This window comes from Chlamydotis macqueenii, chromosome 1 (assembly GCF_036417535.1).
Source record: "Chlamydotis macqueenii isolate bChlMac1 chromosome 1, bChlMac1.mat, whole genome shotgun sequence".
In the NCBI taxonomy this organism is placed as follows: Eukaryota; Metazoa; Chordata; class Aves; order Otidiformes; family Otididae; genus Chlamydotis; species Chlamydotis macqueenii.
The window spans coordinates 201,975,412-201,992,361 of NC_141556.1; the positions used below are offsets into that span (position 1 = coordinate 201,975,412).

At 37.2% G+C, this 16,950-nt stretch overlaps 1 protein-coding gene across 3 annotated transcripts in view; it reads right to left on the reverse strand.

Moving 5' to 3' along the window:
- CNTN5 (contactin 5) overlaps positions 1–16,950 on the reverse strand; it is a 674,955-nt gene that overhangs the window by 199,983 nt on the left and 458,022 nt on the right. For all 3 annotated transcript variants that reach the window (XM_086739601.1, XM_086739602.1, XM_086739603.1), the window contains one exon: positions 5,877–5,972. In XM_086739601.1, coding sequence (XP_086595727.1) covers positions 5,877–5,972 — 96 coding nt within the window. The remainder of the gene's footprint in view (positions 1–5,876; positions 5,973–16,950) is intronic.

Genomic DNA, 16,950 nt, shown 5'->3' on the forward strand with positions numbered 1-16,950 from the left:
GCTTAAGGGAGAGTCACGGTTGGGGACATGACCTGTCTGTTCTTTTGGGAATACTGTGAGTGACCAGTGCTTTGACAGGAATGAGCAAAACAGTCCTTCTTGTTCTCAAGGGAGAGAAGAAATTTAACTATTTCACCTACACACTGGTATCTCTGGGAAGAAAATTATGCAGTTTTCTCTAAGATATAGATATCAGGAATACAGATGGAAAAATAGATATCAGATACCAGAAAGTCAGATTTGAAAAAATGTATCATAGAACATGGATGTTACTTTACTGTATAATACATACAGAACTACGCTGATATCACAAGTCATGGTCAGGAAGAAACCTCACCTATAGTGACGGGTTAATATGATGAAGTAGCACCCAGTCATGTCTAGAGAGAGACAGAGATTCAGAGATCTAAGTACCTGCAGGCTTCTTATGAAGAAACTGGGAACGGCTAGATCCACACGAAAACTGATGTTCTCTAATGCTATGCACTGAAATGCATAGCATTGTGGTGCCTGGATCCTAGAACTGAATCTACATCCTTAAGGTAACCTTATGGCCTCGATATAAATAGTTTTGTAAAGTTAGATATCTGTGAATTGCATTCACAAAAGCCAACCTAGTAAATAGAGAGGCAGAGAGCGTATGGATGCCTTCACAACTGAATTTGCTGAGTCCTGCATGCAGATGCCAGAGACAATTGCCTGCAGACAAGCTAATGAGCATAAAGAGCGCAGTTCAGCCCAAATATAACAATCTTGTTATCATAACTAATTTGCCTCGAGAAGTCTACTCCTAACAATTCTGTACCTGAATGAGGTCATTTAAATCCTGCCTCATCTCTATGTATAATTTATGCAGTATGGACTTAACCAGAGGAGTTCTGACTAGAGAGCTACTGTACTTCAGCTGGACTTGGTTTTCTACCTGTAGCATAGCTGAATTCCACAGGTGCACTTCTAACACAAACCCTGAGCAGTGAGAAGTGATTGGTTCATGTTTACTTACAAAGTAATTTTCTGTGTATGTCCAAACTACACACAAACAGGAGCTCAGAACAACGTAAAAAGGCATTATTTGATGCGACTTTCTCCAATTAAGATAAGGACTAGGACAGCTGTGTAGGAAAAAGAACAGGACAAAACCACCCAGACCTTGGTAGAAAGAGTTCTATTTCAGCAGCTTGCCAGTTTAGCAACACACTATGCAGACATCCAGAAGATGCATGGGAAGGGCTGTGATCCCCACAGCACTGGCATTAATAATCTTCAGTGAAGCATTTCTCATGAAAACTACAGTTTTATAACACTAAAGGAGAGGCATAAAAGATGAAGCCTGTAATGCAGTTTCCAAAACGCGGAAGATCAGCTTTGTCCTTTAGAAAGAGATTTTTAAAAGTTTTAGTTTAACATCCGTACAGATGTTACATGCTGTGGAAAGATTATGTAGTAGTGCTCCCTCCAGACGGCAATGTCCCTTTGAGGCGGGAGGGAGCACACATCTGCCTTCCCTTGTGCACATCAGCTCTGTTCTCATTTTAACAATGGGAGTCATCATTCTCTATTAAGCTCATACTGAAAGCTTTGAATAAAAGCCTTAAAAAGCTCAGCTGAAAGTATTAATTCTGAGGGAAACATGTATGAAATCTTCCATTCATTTTTAATCTTGCTATGGTAAATCTTGTAATTAAGATGATTAAATGACTAAATAAAACCGTATATTACATCCTTTAGAATATCACAATGAAAAGCCATAATCCTGTTTATGGAAAAAAAAAAGCAGTAGAGGCCTTTTAAAATACAGACATCAAACAAAGCTGGTTATTTAAGCGGCTGGTAATTAATTAACAAGGGTATCTAAGAGTTAACTGTTTAGGAAACTCATCTTGGAGGAAAAGCTATGGGGAGTGAGGAAGAATCAAATGTTATGTTTATGGAAAAAAAAAAGATAAAATGTTATGTTTATGTAAGATCAAGTTATCTACCATTAATTTATTTCACAAGGGACAACTTAAGGCTTTTGAACCAAAAAAAGTATTAGTGGAAAAGAAAAGCTTCTAGAGTAGACATGTTAAAATGATACAGGACTCACAATGATGTCAGAGGCAGCATTTATTTTTATTGAGTGATGGTCCAGGGAAAGTAGGAGGTGAGAATCTGCTGGTGGCTGTTTATCATAAAGAGTTTGCACAAAATAATTTTTGTTGAACGTATTTTCCTTCACTGTTCTGAAAGAGGGAATAGTGTCTCTCCCCAAAATCTCCCTCATTTTCCTGCTCAGCTGTTTCTCAGCAAAGATGACAGTAACTTAACAAACTCATTTATTAAAACCAAGAAATTATTATCTCATATGACTCTATACTGCAAATATTCTGAATATATCTCAGGTGTGCTTTTTTTATTTTTAATTTCCTCTGTAAATATTTGGACAACAATCTAATGGAAACCTACATGAATAATCTATATATATCACAAGTTTGCATTTGCTCTTGATAATATATCACAGCATTAATAAACAGAAATCAAGTCTGTATACATATGAAACTTGTTTTCTGATTAAATTCTTATAAAAATAAATTGATGCAGTATTTTTTCAGTCAGCGGTGCTTTGTAAAGACTTTCCGATTTTTCTAAATTTGTGTTCTGTAAGAATGAAATCTAGGTATTATTCAATTAAAAGCATTTACTTTATCTTCTATTTGAAAACATGCTAATAAACCTATTTCTCTTTTAATATAGTATTATTTTACTAAGTTATCTTTCTTTTCATACAATGATATTATCATTCTCTAAAAGGCCTCAATCCTGAAATTCTTTGGTAAATTTGTAAGTTGTTATTGACTTTAGAGGTTGAGGAATGGGATTCTGTTGAAGGACAAATTGAGGTTGTGGAGAATGATTAGGTTTGATATTGTATCATGGATTTATCTCCTGGGATAAGTAAGCGAAAATTATTTCTAAAGGTACTGATCAATGTGGATAAATCAAAATAGCAGAACTCGTGGTGTTCATCCACAAAAAAATTCTCTGTCATCAAAAAAACTTCCATAACTCATGGCCTTGTTAATGTTAGATGTTCATACATTTCAAAGATGCTTTACATAGTCTTTAGCTTAGAAATATCCACTACACTAACTTAATATTCACTTGAAAGTCTCCCAGGTGATTTTAAGGGTCAACATTTCTTAGGACTATTTAGAAGACAACACCATCTTTGCAAATCAGATACAGAAACTAAAATGGAACATCCAGAAACTGAATGCTTAAAAAAAAAAAAAAAAAAAAGGCATTTTAGATGTTCCTGCACACAAATCCTTGCAGGTCCTCTGCTCTGCAAAAGAGTTTTGTATCTGGAAGAGAAGTTTCATATTTGCTGCTTAATTTCAGAACTGAATTCACACACTTCCTCCTTAAAGTTCTGTTTTATTCCAAAATTATTTTTCACAGACTGACTCTGATCTGGCAGTCATCTTTTGTAATGTCTTGTACCTTATTGCCAGAGCTTCGGGGAATGATTTATTGTTGAAACATCACCAGGTGTGGATTTTTTCAGAAGGCCCATGGAGGTAGCTCTCTCCCTTCCCAGGAGACTCCAGCCACTGTACTAATACCATCTGAAGTTCCATTGAGGTACCACAAGGACTTACAGCCCCTCAGTATTTTGCAAGTATGGAGCTGGAGGGAAATAGCATGTGATTCTGCATTACATGGCAAACAAAAGAAAGGGAGGCAAAGTGCCCTTCTCATTCACATGGGGTTATGTTTATATCTGCATATCAATGCAATTTTTCAGCTGCTGATGATTACTCCTCTACACTACAGAACCTTTCTTGGCATAGCTATGGTGATAAAATTAGCCAAGAGAGGCTCAAAATATTTTTCTAGAAGTAATTTTCCTGCTGGCATAGCATATCAGTGCTCAAACAATATAAACTGAACCAACTAAATGCTGTCTGTGAGCACAGTAGTTTCCACAGCAGGGGTTTTGCCAGCCCATTGATTAAAATTAAAGATACCGCTTTTTCTCCAACAAAGGCAGTGTGTGTATTACAGTAGAATGTTGCACTGGAATCTGTCTAAGCATAAGTTTAAGCGCACAATTTTAGGGAAAAATTTATAAACATCTTGATGACATATATGGTGAATTTTGTGGAATGACAGCTGTTACAAGGCCTATGACTACTTCACTATTGATGCCCATCTATAGAATCACAGAATCATAGAATGGTTAGGGTTGGAAGGGACCTTCAAAGGTCATCTAGTCCAACCCCCCTGCAAGGACCAGGGACATCCCCAACTAGATCAGGTTGCTCAGAGCCTCATCCAGCCTGGCCTTGAACGTTTCCAGAGATGGGGCCTCCACCACCTTTCTGGGCAACCTGTTCCAGTGTTCTATAACTCGCATCGTAAATTTTTTTTTCCTAATTTCTAATCTAAATCTACCCCCCTCTATTTTAAAACCATTAGCCCTCGTCCTATCACAACAGGCCCTACTAAACAGCCTTTCCCCATCTTTCTATCCCTACACTCTCAGTTTGTTTGGGGAAATAAAATTCAGCTGTGGTGTTGAAACCATCTCTTGCCTTTTCTGCCCTACACCTTTTCCCTCTCAGATTATTTATCATGATCAGGCCTTAACATTATGCACTCAATGTCATAGAATCACAGAATCATTGAATCATTAGGGTTGGAAGGGACCTTCAAAGGTCATCTAGTCCAACCCCCCTGCAAGGAGCAGGGACATCCCCAACTAGATCAGGTTGCTCAGAGCCTCATTCAACCTGGCCTTGAACATTTCCAGGGATGGCGAATCCACCACCTCTCTGGGCAACCTGTGCCAGTGTTCTACCACTCTCATTGTAAAAAAAATTTTCCTAATATCCAATCTAAATCTATCTCCCTCTGTTTTGAAAGTCACATCGAGACTGTAGTGTCAACCTCAGAAATTGATTATAAAGGCAACCATAACAAGAGAATGTACTCATAAGAGAGAAAAGCATAGAGATGGCCAGAAGATAACAAGCATTAACTACATTGATAATTATGATACAGTAATAGAAATCATTCCAGAATAAATAGAAACCGAACATGTTTTTCTAACAGAAAATCAGAAGATATTTTCTTTTCTGCATCTCCTTCCTCTGCAATGTGACTTTTTCCAGGGCTCAGATTTGGATTAAGAACAAGTCCCCTCAGTACAGATCTTGTTTCCTGAGCAAAAGGATACGCTATACTGTATCTATGGAAAAACAAGATGCTCTGTCTGGCACCATATCTCCAGTATGCAAATATAAATATGCACTTAGCTATCTGCAGACATTGCTGGAGTGCCAATTTGCAAAGCAAAAATGTAACCTCTCTAGAATACCTACACCTTCATTTGGGAATCCACAGGCATTTCATGGGACTTATGATATTTCTGACTTCTTGCAATGACGCAGTTGTATTGGAGACTGAGCTATACAGCAAGAGGAACCAACGAAAATCATGGCTGTACTACTGAAAACAAAAGACAATTTGTATTCAAAAACTATATCTTGACACTGACATTTGAAACAATTTCTGAAGGCTTCTAAACTTTAAAAGAAATTTTCTGTGACCTTAAGGCAGCATATTCACCACTGGTGGCACGGAGATTATCGATGTTACACACAAGTTTTATACCGGGAATAAGACAATCCTGTAACAGAATTTCTGCTCCTATTCAGTGGCATTTGCACAAGCTTTAGTTATTTCTTTGGTATTCCAAAACCTGTCAGCAGAATGGTAGATATTTCCTTTTTGAAGTTTTGCAATCAAATACACGTATCTAGAATACTGAGCACTCAATAATGAGCATACTGTAAAGGACTGGTGTGCAAATAAGCTGCAGCCTACCATACCTGGTGAATGAAGTGGAGGGGAGCACATCAGAACAACTCCTTGACCTTCACGTACAGAGACAGCACTTCTTGTCCGACCACTAAAATTCCCCAGATCTATAAAGAGAATAGAGTATTTTAGTTATACGCAAAAGATTTAAAATTTTGTGGCTACTTGTGACTTACATTTTATTTCCTCTTGTAAAGCTGATAGTTCATTTTTTCATATCTTAATCTATAATAGGGAGGGCCTTTAAAAATAAATCTATTTCCATTACAAAAAAATCCATGTTGCATGAGCACTTTATTCATCCCGTTAGTGCGCTTGGATGTGGCATCAGAGGCAAATCAGCAGACAATACATTTACCATTTACAAAAAACTTTTAATAGTATTTTATTTCTTTTTATGATATCCTATTTGGTTTTTTTTTCATCTATAGAAGTAAAAAGAAATAAGTAAAAAAAAAAAAAAAAAAAGTAAATGTCTTGACTAACATCCAGACTGATGACATGGCTAAAAAATCATCCGGACAGTGCATGGCACACTGTGATATGAAGATGGGAAAATCAGCTGCATTGGTTCTAAAATCAAACCTGGTCTATAGCACATTTACTCTTTTAAAATACTTTCATTCTGATTTCTCCAGTGTTACAAACATAAGCCAGTTGTGTGTAAATATATTTTCCTTCCAAAAGTTTCCCTCCAGCAGGTGAATAAGGAACATCTTACTTTTTGTACAAAAACTTTTGAATGAGGCCATAGGGCGCTGCTATGAACAGTTCATAGTGTTTATTTATAGTCTCTCAAACAGAAGATCCGATTACTCCATTTACCACAGGGAACACTGGATGTGGATTCACATTTGAGGTGGATAGCTATGCTCTAGCATGCGTATCTGCAGCAGAACAGATGTGACAGCTCAGTTCTGACATCAGACTGGTGCCTTCATCCGTTTGTCAGTGCCAGCAATGCCGTCTAAAGCCTCTATTCATTCAGGGCTTTTCTAGAGACATCTCTCTGATGTGGATCATGGGGAAGAGAGCTGAAACAAGGGTACTCAAAGATATCTTTGAAAAGGACACTGAAGCTGGGCACTAAATGAGGATCCAAAATAGGAATAGATGGGGCCAGTGGGAATATCTCTCATTGACATTCAATGACCTATAGCTGTACCTGTTCGTTTCTGCCTGCAGACCAAGGTGCTGGTATGAGCCAGACAACACCGAACTGTTTGAGTAGGTTAAGCAGAATTATTACTTCCTTAACTGCACTCAGCTGACAGTTCTCTGTCAGATGCTGAAGCTCCATATCTTGCTCCATGCCTAGCAGTGCATAAAACTGAAGTTCAATGATTTTCAAAAGTAATATAAGTTCATCTTTGATGGATTTCATAATGGGTTTAGGTGCACTTTTTTAAGTAGAAGGAGACTTTAAATCTTTCCAGATGCTTTTTCATATTTCTAAAAGATGTCCTGGGCATAAGCAGAAGCCTAAAATTTAAACGTATCTAAAGTTGCACTACCTTTAGCCAAAATAAATCAGTGTTCTCATTTCAACAATACATAACGTTTGAATAGAGAACAGGTAGATGGGCTTCAGTAGAATTTTAACAAATAACAGGTCAATATTCTCAAATTACACAAAATTTTGCTAGGCAATAGTTAATGAAATATTATTCATAAATCCACCATGCATTACAATACAATCTGGTGTAAATTAACTTAAAAGTATCATCTAACGCATGTTACCTGATAGTATATTCCGCAGTAATGTAATTATTACTATTTTAGGTCTAGAAAGTAGTGGGCTGGTATATCCCTGCATAATCAGTTGTTTTGGATGGGAGAACAGCTTGCAATTAAATCTTTTCTTAGTTAAGAATGTCTAGATTTCACTTGCATGAGACTTTGGGTCTACAACTTTATGTATGTTTCTGTTAAAAGTCCTGTGTTTTTCTAAAAGAAAGCTGATACATCAAACCAATATTGTTTGCAGTCTATTAAGAAACCAATGCTTAGCTTTCATTTTAATGCACAATTTAGGAATGCAATCATCTTTTTTTAGTGCATCATTACTGAGTTTTTGTAAAAACTTTCCTCAGACTGCAGGAAATGCCTGGACCTTTCTCCTGGGGCAGGGACAGGCAGTAGAACGTGTGCCCAGGTGGAGGAGGTCCTGCAGCAGGTGGCTGAGCTGCAGGAGGTGGTGAGAAGGCTGCATAGCATCAGGGAGGCTGAGAAGGATTTGGATACTTGGTTCCAAGTGCAGTCTGCACCAGAACCACAGCCCCTGGCCTAACAGCCAAAAATTACCCCACCAACACATGCAGAAGGGAAGCAGGCCAATGATGCTGAGGAATGGAAGCTTGCAAAGGTAAGGGCCAGCAGGAGGATAAGACTTTCCCAAAACCTGATGTGCCCTTGCAGAACCACTTTGCTACTCTGCAGGCCAAAGAAGTAAGACCCAGCACACAACAGGAGACATGCTGGAGTTGAACAAGGCAGCCCGACTGCTCGTATAATGACCAGTGCAACTAAGAAAAGGGGACAGGCGATACTAGAGGGTGACTCTTCTGAGAGGTATGGAGGTACCCATTTGCTGATCCGACACGCTCTCTAGAAAGGTGTGCTGCTTACTGGGGGCTCGTATCAAGGATGTTACCCAGAGACTGCCAAACCTCATAGAGCTCATAGACTATTATTCACTGCTGCTGCTTCATGTGGGCACCAGTGATACAGCCAGGAGCAGTGTGAGGAGTATCAAGAAGGATTACAAAGCCCTCAGAACAATGGTTAAGGACTCTGGGGTGCATCCATCCTCCCAGTCAAAGAGAAGGGACCTGAAAGAGCCAGTCAAATCTGGCAAATCAACAAATGTCTGCAGGACTGGTGCCACTGCCAGGGGTTTGGCTACTTAGACCATGGGACTCACTTTGAGAAGCCTGGTCTACTGAGTGCTGATGGGGTCCACTTGACAGAGAGAGGGAAGAGCACCTTCGGCCAAAGGCTTGCCAATCTGGTAAAGAGGGCTTTAAACTAACACAGTTAGGGGAGGGGAAACACAATCCATCCCACCACTGTCAGTATGGCACCAGTGCCAGAAACAGATGCGCAGAACCTGGGATTGCAGTAAGTATGAGAGCACCTGAAGTGGAACTCAAGGGAATTCCAGCTGCTCCAGCCAGCAAGTCAGCTTCATCGCTGTCCTGGCTTAAGTGCCTCTATGCTAATGCACATAGCATGGGGAGCAGACAGGAAGAGTTAGAGATGTGTGCATGCCTGCAGAGCTGCAACCTTGCTGGCATCACGGAGATGTAGTGGCATGGCTCCTAGGTCTGGAGTGTTGGAATGGAGGGATACAGGCTTTTTAGGAAGGACAGGCAGGGGAGATGAGGAGGGGAATGTCACCCTCTCTGTCAATGACCAGCTGGAGTGCATGGAGCTACATCTCGGGATAGATCAGGCACTGACTGAGAGCTTATGGGTCAGGATTAAAGGGAGGGCAGGGACAGGTGACATTACAGTGGGGATTTGCTACAGGCTTCCTGACTAGGAGGACCGAGTGGGCAAAGCCCTTTATAGACAGGTAGGAGCAGCCTCATAGTGACGAGCCCTGGTCCTCATGGGGGACTTCAGCCATCCCGATAGTTTATAGGAAAGATGGGAGGAAACTCTTTAGCAGGGCCTGTTGTGATAGGATAAAGGATAATGGTTTTAAAATAGAGGGAGGCAGATTCAGACTTGATATAAGGAAAAATATTTTTACGATGAGGGTGGTGGAACACCGGAACAGGTTGCCCAGAGAGGTGGTGGAGGCCCCATCCCTGGAAACATTCAAGGCCAGGTTGGATGGGGCTCTGAGGAACCTGATCTGGTTGGAGATGTCCCTGCTCCTTGCAGGGGGGTTGGGCTAGATGACCTTTAAATGTCCCTTCCAACCCTAACTATTCTATGTTTCTGTGATTATGACTAGCAACAAAACAAACAGCTAAATAAAGGGGGAAATATTCTGCCATTGACAGAAGGACTTGTATAAAAGTTGGAGAAGTTTTTAGGACTCAACAGCCTTCCTATTAGCCTTCACTGTACTTTGCCTTTTAGGCATGTGTAAGAGCGATAATTCATTCTGTAAGTTCATGAGTTGGCTGCAGTTGATGGGGGTAACTGTGAAGGGGCAGGTTTTTGTGACCCACACATCGGTCCACTGATGATTGCCATGAAATTAGGATCAAATTAAAAATTAAAAACAGATCTTGTATTAATTTCAGCAATTACTGCTTGATAACATAGCATGGAAGCTGTGGAAGGCTCTGTAGTTCATTATCAGTGATTTAAACCAGTCAATTCACTTTTAAAGTAGAAATTAGACTGCTCCAGAGAAACATCATCTGCCAGCCTCATTCTTTGAGTTTAAACTATTTTATGTGCAAATTTATTGCAGAATTTAAAATAGGCATCCTATGATATGTATTAAAATGTTTAAAGACATATGCTGAAGATTTCTAAAGTATAAAGCAGGCAATATTCTTTCTAATAAGATAAAAATAGCTCTACACAATGTAAAATTCTTCTATCAGGCCAAGGACAAACTTATTCATTGCATTGTCACTACAGAGAGGGTAGCCTTCCTCTCTTTGTGTTTGAAAGACAGGAGTAAGACCTTGAGCTGTAATTGTAGCTCTTTAAAAATGTAAGATTTACAGAGAAAATAATTCCATTCAAAATATGTTTTTAAAAATTCTATTATAACTTAAAAACATGGTTTGGCTGTACGCTTTAAACAATGGGAAATATAAATATTGTTTTTAATAGCCCATAAACACAGGCTATAGAAAAATGAGAGGTAGGTATTGAAAAGAAATAACATGTATGAATGTATATGGAACTTTTAAATTGGATCAATGAAATAAAATACGCACAGAATATCATGATGTCCAAAGAAATTAATAGATCATTTTGTATCAACATACACCTATTTTCTATGAATATCAGATTGAATAGGTGGAGTCATATTACTAGAGTCACTCACTGGACCCAAGAGTAACTTCTAATGCTGAAGAGGTTCACTAGAAAAGGTGTGAAAGGAAGCTCAGATGAAAATATTTCTGCCATGACAGAAACATCATCTCGCCATGGTTAACGGGAAAAGCATACATCTTGAACTTTTAAAAATCCCATTACCATATGACTTTTAGTTGACAAAATAAGGGAAAGATTCAAGTACTTTAGAATGTAACGTGCTTATTATCATTGCCGCTGTTATTATTTATTACCACAAAGCTTTTGAATCCTTCCTGGATCATCAGTCTGACACAACCTGAAAAAGGCCATTTTTCTTTTTTTCTCAGAGAAGTTACTATGCAAGTATTTAATGAGAAACAACAGAAAGAGAGAGAGTACAGAGAAGCAATGATATGTTTTAAGCCGGTATGCCAGTCACCCTGTGTCTTTATACATCTGCAGACCCACTAAAAACTTTTAAGGAAAGGGGGTGTTTATACAGGTATGTTCAGGGAATGCCAACAAAAAAGTGACGAGGAGCACAGGAGAAAGCTTAAAGACTCCTGTCTGAAAATGTAAAAGACGAAGAAAAGAAGACACAAGATACTGTATTTTCTTATATAGAGATCAATATCTTCCAAAATTTTTGTCAGATACTACAATGCATTTTTGTCTCAGAAAAAAAAAAAAAAGATGTCATTAAGGAATCTTTGAACAATGGTGGACCTTGAGTGTGTTCTTGCAAAAACAAAATAATTTTCTTTCTAACACACTGTCAGCAAGAACTCTAGTGTATGCATTTTTGGTTCATTAGCCCCGATCTAAATTTTTACCAGGTAATGCAGAGGAGTAGTTAACTAAAGGAATATCATTTTCTTCTATCCTTAATTACATATTTTTGCGTATATCATTTTTGTATAGTATAACTATTCAAAAATACCTGGTCCACTGTAGTCAGTAGTATTATTCTGTTTATTTTCTATCTTCATCTAGCTATCTGTGCCTAGCTGTTTTATCTTGTAAGTAGGGAACATATTTTTGTACTTTCTACATACCCTATCACAGAGAAGTCATGAAGCCATAAATGTGGCTAATACATGCTACCATAATACAATCCATTATAGTAATAATTAACTATTCTGGTGAAGGTAAGAAATATATAGAACTATTTCCTAAAATGACTTATTGATTCTTGTATAAGATATAGTAGAATATTTTTTCTTTTTAATTTACTTCACAAATTAGATTATTATTTATAATTAAGCAATCAATTATTCATTAGAAAATTTGAACTTTTTATAAAAGGGAAAAAATATAGCTTGCCTCTCTTTACTATGCCCTACTTGTTAAAAGGGAACACTACTTTTCAATTTTCACTGCCTGTGATCCTACAGAGTTTTTATATAAAATATAAATTTATATCCTTCTTCCACAGTTTTCTCTAGATCAACTACTAATTTTTTTTTTTTTGTATAATCTAACTGTTTATGGACGGGTACCTCAAGAGACTTATGAAGTTTGGGAGCTTTGAAGAATTATTCATTTTGTTATACCTGGTTTCAAGAGCAGCATCAGTATCATCAATAAAGCTTAATTCTTCCCAGAGTCTTGAAGAAGAAAGAGAATTTGTAGATACTGAAAAGTCCCTGAAGTTCAATAGGATTTCTGCACTCATAAATCCTGAAGTACTGATTCAAAGTGAATTAGAAGGAGAAATATTTACATGCAGAATAAAATAACAAGATTATGCCGAAAATCATAGAACTGCTACATGATTCAACTTGCCATGTTAATTGCACAATATCTGGAATGTTCACGATTACAGTTGTTGATGGTTATGATTAATTAACTACAATCATTCTATGTCAATTAGGTTTCATCTATTCTCACAAGAATTATTTCAGTCTGCTTCTCAGCTGTCTTTCATAGCAAGTCAAAATACAGAACCAAGTGGAAATACTATAGTTAAAACCTCATCATCCTTTCATTCCATCCATTATCTGTCATTTAGGAGTGACAGCTAAAACCAAACAAAGAAACAACAAACCTTAAGTTACAAATCAAAGATTTTCCAATACAGCTGCCAATATTTAATCACCAAAATAAAGTGAGTCAATCAATGGTACTATTTCCAGAGATTCTGAGCAAATAGTTTTTCACTTGAGTAATCTATGTAATGTATTTTTTTTTGCAAACACATTGTTTCACATGTTTTCTGTGTCTTGAAAAACACACATTTAGATTTGCATTCTTTTTAATACAGCTTCCTGGCACTGAGTGGTATACTAACCCATATAAATTCTGTATACACGATATGGATAACTCTGTTTTCTTTTTTTTTTTCCTTTGTACTTCTGAATGTTTCTTCTCTTTTCCTTGTTTGCTCTTTTAGTCGCTTTTTCCAGTTAAATTAATTACAAACATTCAAAGATATGTTGCAAAAACCACTCTGTTTGTTGTAATTTTCTTCAACTAGATGTGACTTTTCTTTCCTTTAATTAGTGACTGAAGATAGCAATGTCAGTTAGGATTTCACATGATTAAACATGGAATGACTAGCACAGTACAGTTTCTTATCATATGATGTCATATAGAATTGACATCATATAGAATCTCTTTTTTTTCTGACTAAATTATATTTTGCGTAAGTGGAGGTTTTGTTTCAGAGTTGCAAGTTATATGTGTGTGAACTAGGACAAATATAATATCTGAGAACTGCTGTTCAGATCTAAGGCTTGGAGAATGGCTTGACTCTCCAAATTCCAGTAACAGCTGGAGGCTTGGAAACACCATTTCCGTGAGGTATGACATATCCAATTCTGACTCCACTCTAGAGAAGTCATTTCACAGTGCTGACTTTTCACTAGACTAATGTGTATAAATGCCTCCATACTTCACTTCTGGTCTGTCATAAAGAAAAGAAGACGGTCATAATCTCCCAGAAATTATTTATTTGCTCTTCTCTAAGCGTTATGGTGCCCAATATGACCTACAAGTAAATTACGACAAGATAACTAAGTGCTTGGACACATCTAAGGAGTAAATCTGGAACACCTTGGTCTTAGCTGAATAGCTCAACTGGAAATGAAGGCTTTACAAAACCAGAGTGTTTCCTAGGTAGCAGCTGGTTGTTACATATGATGCCTGGTAATGATTTAATAAGGCAGTTTGTATTGCAGCATGTTATTCTGCTTAATATCAAGGTGATACGAGTCACTGCAAATCACAGTTTAGAATATGAGCATGTAATTGAACAAATAAGAGTCATCAAAGATAAATAAACTGTCACCAGTCAGCTTAGCTGCTTTAAATTCCTGTCTATGTACTTTAACCTTTTCAATCTGCAAACTAGAACACATCAGCTAAAAGCCCTGTGGAGGTGGTTTGACCATTCATTTTACAATCTAATGTGTGGCCAATGAATGGCACACTATTTATTTATTTGTCATATAAGTAAAGTTAAGTCTTCATAGAAGATTTCACAATTTCATGAGATCTGGGTAAAGCTGTTTCATAGGCTCTTCTAAAGGACATTTAGTTCTCTCATCTCTCTCTTTGTATTCTAATGTTACTTTTCTATGCCACGTATTTTCTAATTCTGCCACACACTAGTGTCAGAGACTTTGTTTAGCATGCAGTATCTCCTCTCCTCTCCTCTTTTTTTTCTCAAGACTGTTATGCTTCTTATCAAAATTATATCCTACCTGAGATATCTATATAAGAAACTGAATTAAGACACAGATACATCAGTAGTACTATGCAGGCTGCCAAGTAGTGACAAGGTTGCACAAAGAAGTAATCAGTCTTTGTTTTAGGAATGTATATCAGGCAGCAATCCCTCAGTAGTTCATCTGATCATTGAAACTCCTTTATCATTTGTCACAATTACATATTATTGCTCGTTGATCAATAGAAATAAAAGGAAAATATCTTTCCTGAACTAAGTTAGTTAGATGCTCCGCAACATGGATTGATTTCTTCAAGCAATCTATTAATTGCTTCTCTTTTTGACTGACCCTCCTAGGGTAAAGCAAATTACCACCAAGTATGTCCCCACTGCAACCGTGGCACAGACTTCGACACTGAAACAAAGCAGAATCAAAGCTGTGAAAGCTGTTGATTTGGAAGTTATGGGTAATTGGATAGTATTACTAACGCAGCAGGGAAGAATAGCAGGACAGCTTCTCTTCTCATATGGACTGCTGACCATAAAACTTATACGAGAGAATCAAATGATAGCCCGTGCTATCTAAGCCTGCAGCCATACCTAACCATAGTAGAACGCAACCCTTAAAGAAAAAAAAAATCCTGAAAGGCAGATATTTCCATTTAAGTCAACTGAACTTACTCACAGGACAGGTCTGAGCGTCCTATCAAAGAACCATACTTCCTCCTACACTACTACTAATGAGTTACACAGTACTCGTAAGCCTTAAAGCCATGATTGACCATAATCACAGCCCTGTATTTAGGCAATGCTTTGCCACAAGAAAACTCTGGACTCTGTGATACTGGTATTGAGTAGTGTGGGTAAAATTGATCACTGCAATGTTAAAAAAAAAAAAAAAGATATCAGGCTGGAGAAGTTTTGATCCCTGAATACATGAATTCTTAATGTAATAGGAAAACTTCTGTTAGAGGAATTACACCTGTTAGGGACCAGTCTTGTAGGAAGGTACCACGAAGAAGTTGCAACAGTTATTCATAGACAGTCAGATATAGAAGAGGACATGGGGGAAAAATATCAAAAAGAAGTTCAGCCATTTCAAACATATGATGTGGATTTGGTAAAGCAGACTAAATACATAGTAAGTTTTTACCAGCAAGCAGAGAAACCAAGATTCTGTAGTGAATATGCTGTACGAAAGAACTGAAAATTCACTCCAGAAAAACAAAAGTGGCAGTGTGTTGAAAACAATGTCTGGATTTTATACTGAAGTGGGCCAAATAATTAGAGACTGAAATGAAGAGTATGAAGGTGGCTGGTCAGGTTTTAATATTATGAGATGATTTAAAGAATTATTTGAATATTCATGAACATCAAAGGGAAAGTCAGAAAAAAATAATCCACAGATTAAGTACCTACAGAACAACAGCTTCTGCAGCAATATTGCCACATGATCACTGAATGGCCTAGAACAAACAGATCGGTAACCTCAAAAGTGCTGAAAGGATTGTTCCTGAATACAAAGTATTAACGTTCCAAGGACCCAATACAGCCAAAGAACCTTACTAACCAGAAATAATGGGTGAAATTCTGCATATATGACTCTGCAATATTTCAGGAGGAATATCTTATTCACATCTGTCGGGTTCCAGATTACTACCATTATATATCATAAAAGTAGTTTGTTTTCCCCCACTCCACAGAGACTCGTAGTTTTTTTTTACCGAAAAGGGCTGAGGTTTTGCTATCCGAGTATCAGGTCCTTTGAAAATGTCTCTGTCACATAAGTATGATATGTTGTTCTGATGCCATACTTGTAAAAAGAGGTTCACAAATCCTAAAACCTTTAGAGAAAAGTTAGGAGATTAATTCGCATCACAGAATACATCTTACAGTGATAAATGTCTAAGCCTAAGAAAAAATATTCTGATTAAGTAAAAGATGAGAAAATGAAAAATACTCTTCCATCCTTTAATTTTCTTAAAAGAAAATCAATCTAGTGAGTTTAGCTGAGCCTACAAATAAATATTATGTGTTTAAACTCATTCCTAGAAATGGTCTTCTTGAACTCAGTGAGTATTCTCAACTGATTTAAATATGTCTATAAACATTTTATACATTGGAATATGATTTTAACATAGATTTCATTAATAAATTGTTTGCACAAAAATAGTAATAAATCAAGAGGTACTCTTAGAAAAGACAAAGAAGAAAAAATAGTGAATCTTTTTCAGTGACATGTGGGAAAGAGTAGGAAAACGTTACAAGATTACTGCAGTGTTATCACTTTAATAATGACTGAAGAAATGAAAGACTGACATTTAAGAAGATTGTACCTAAACACCTGAGGAGAATTGCATCCACGCTATCAATGTAATTTAATAGAAACTATTTTTTTAAAAAATTCATTGTAACCCATTTTGAAT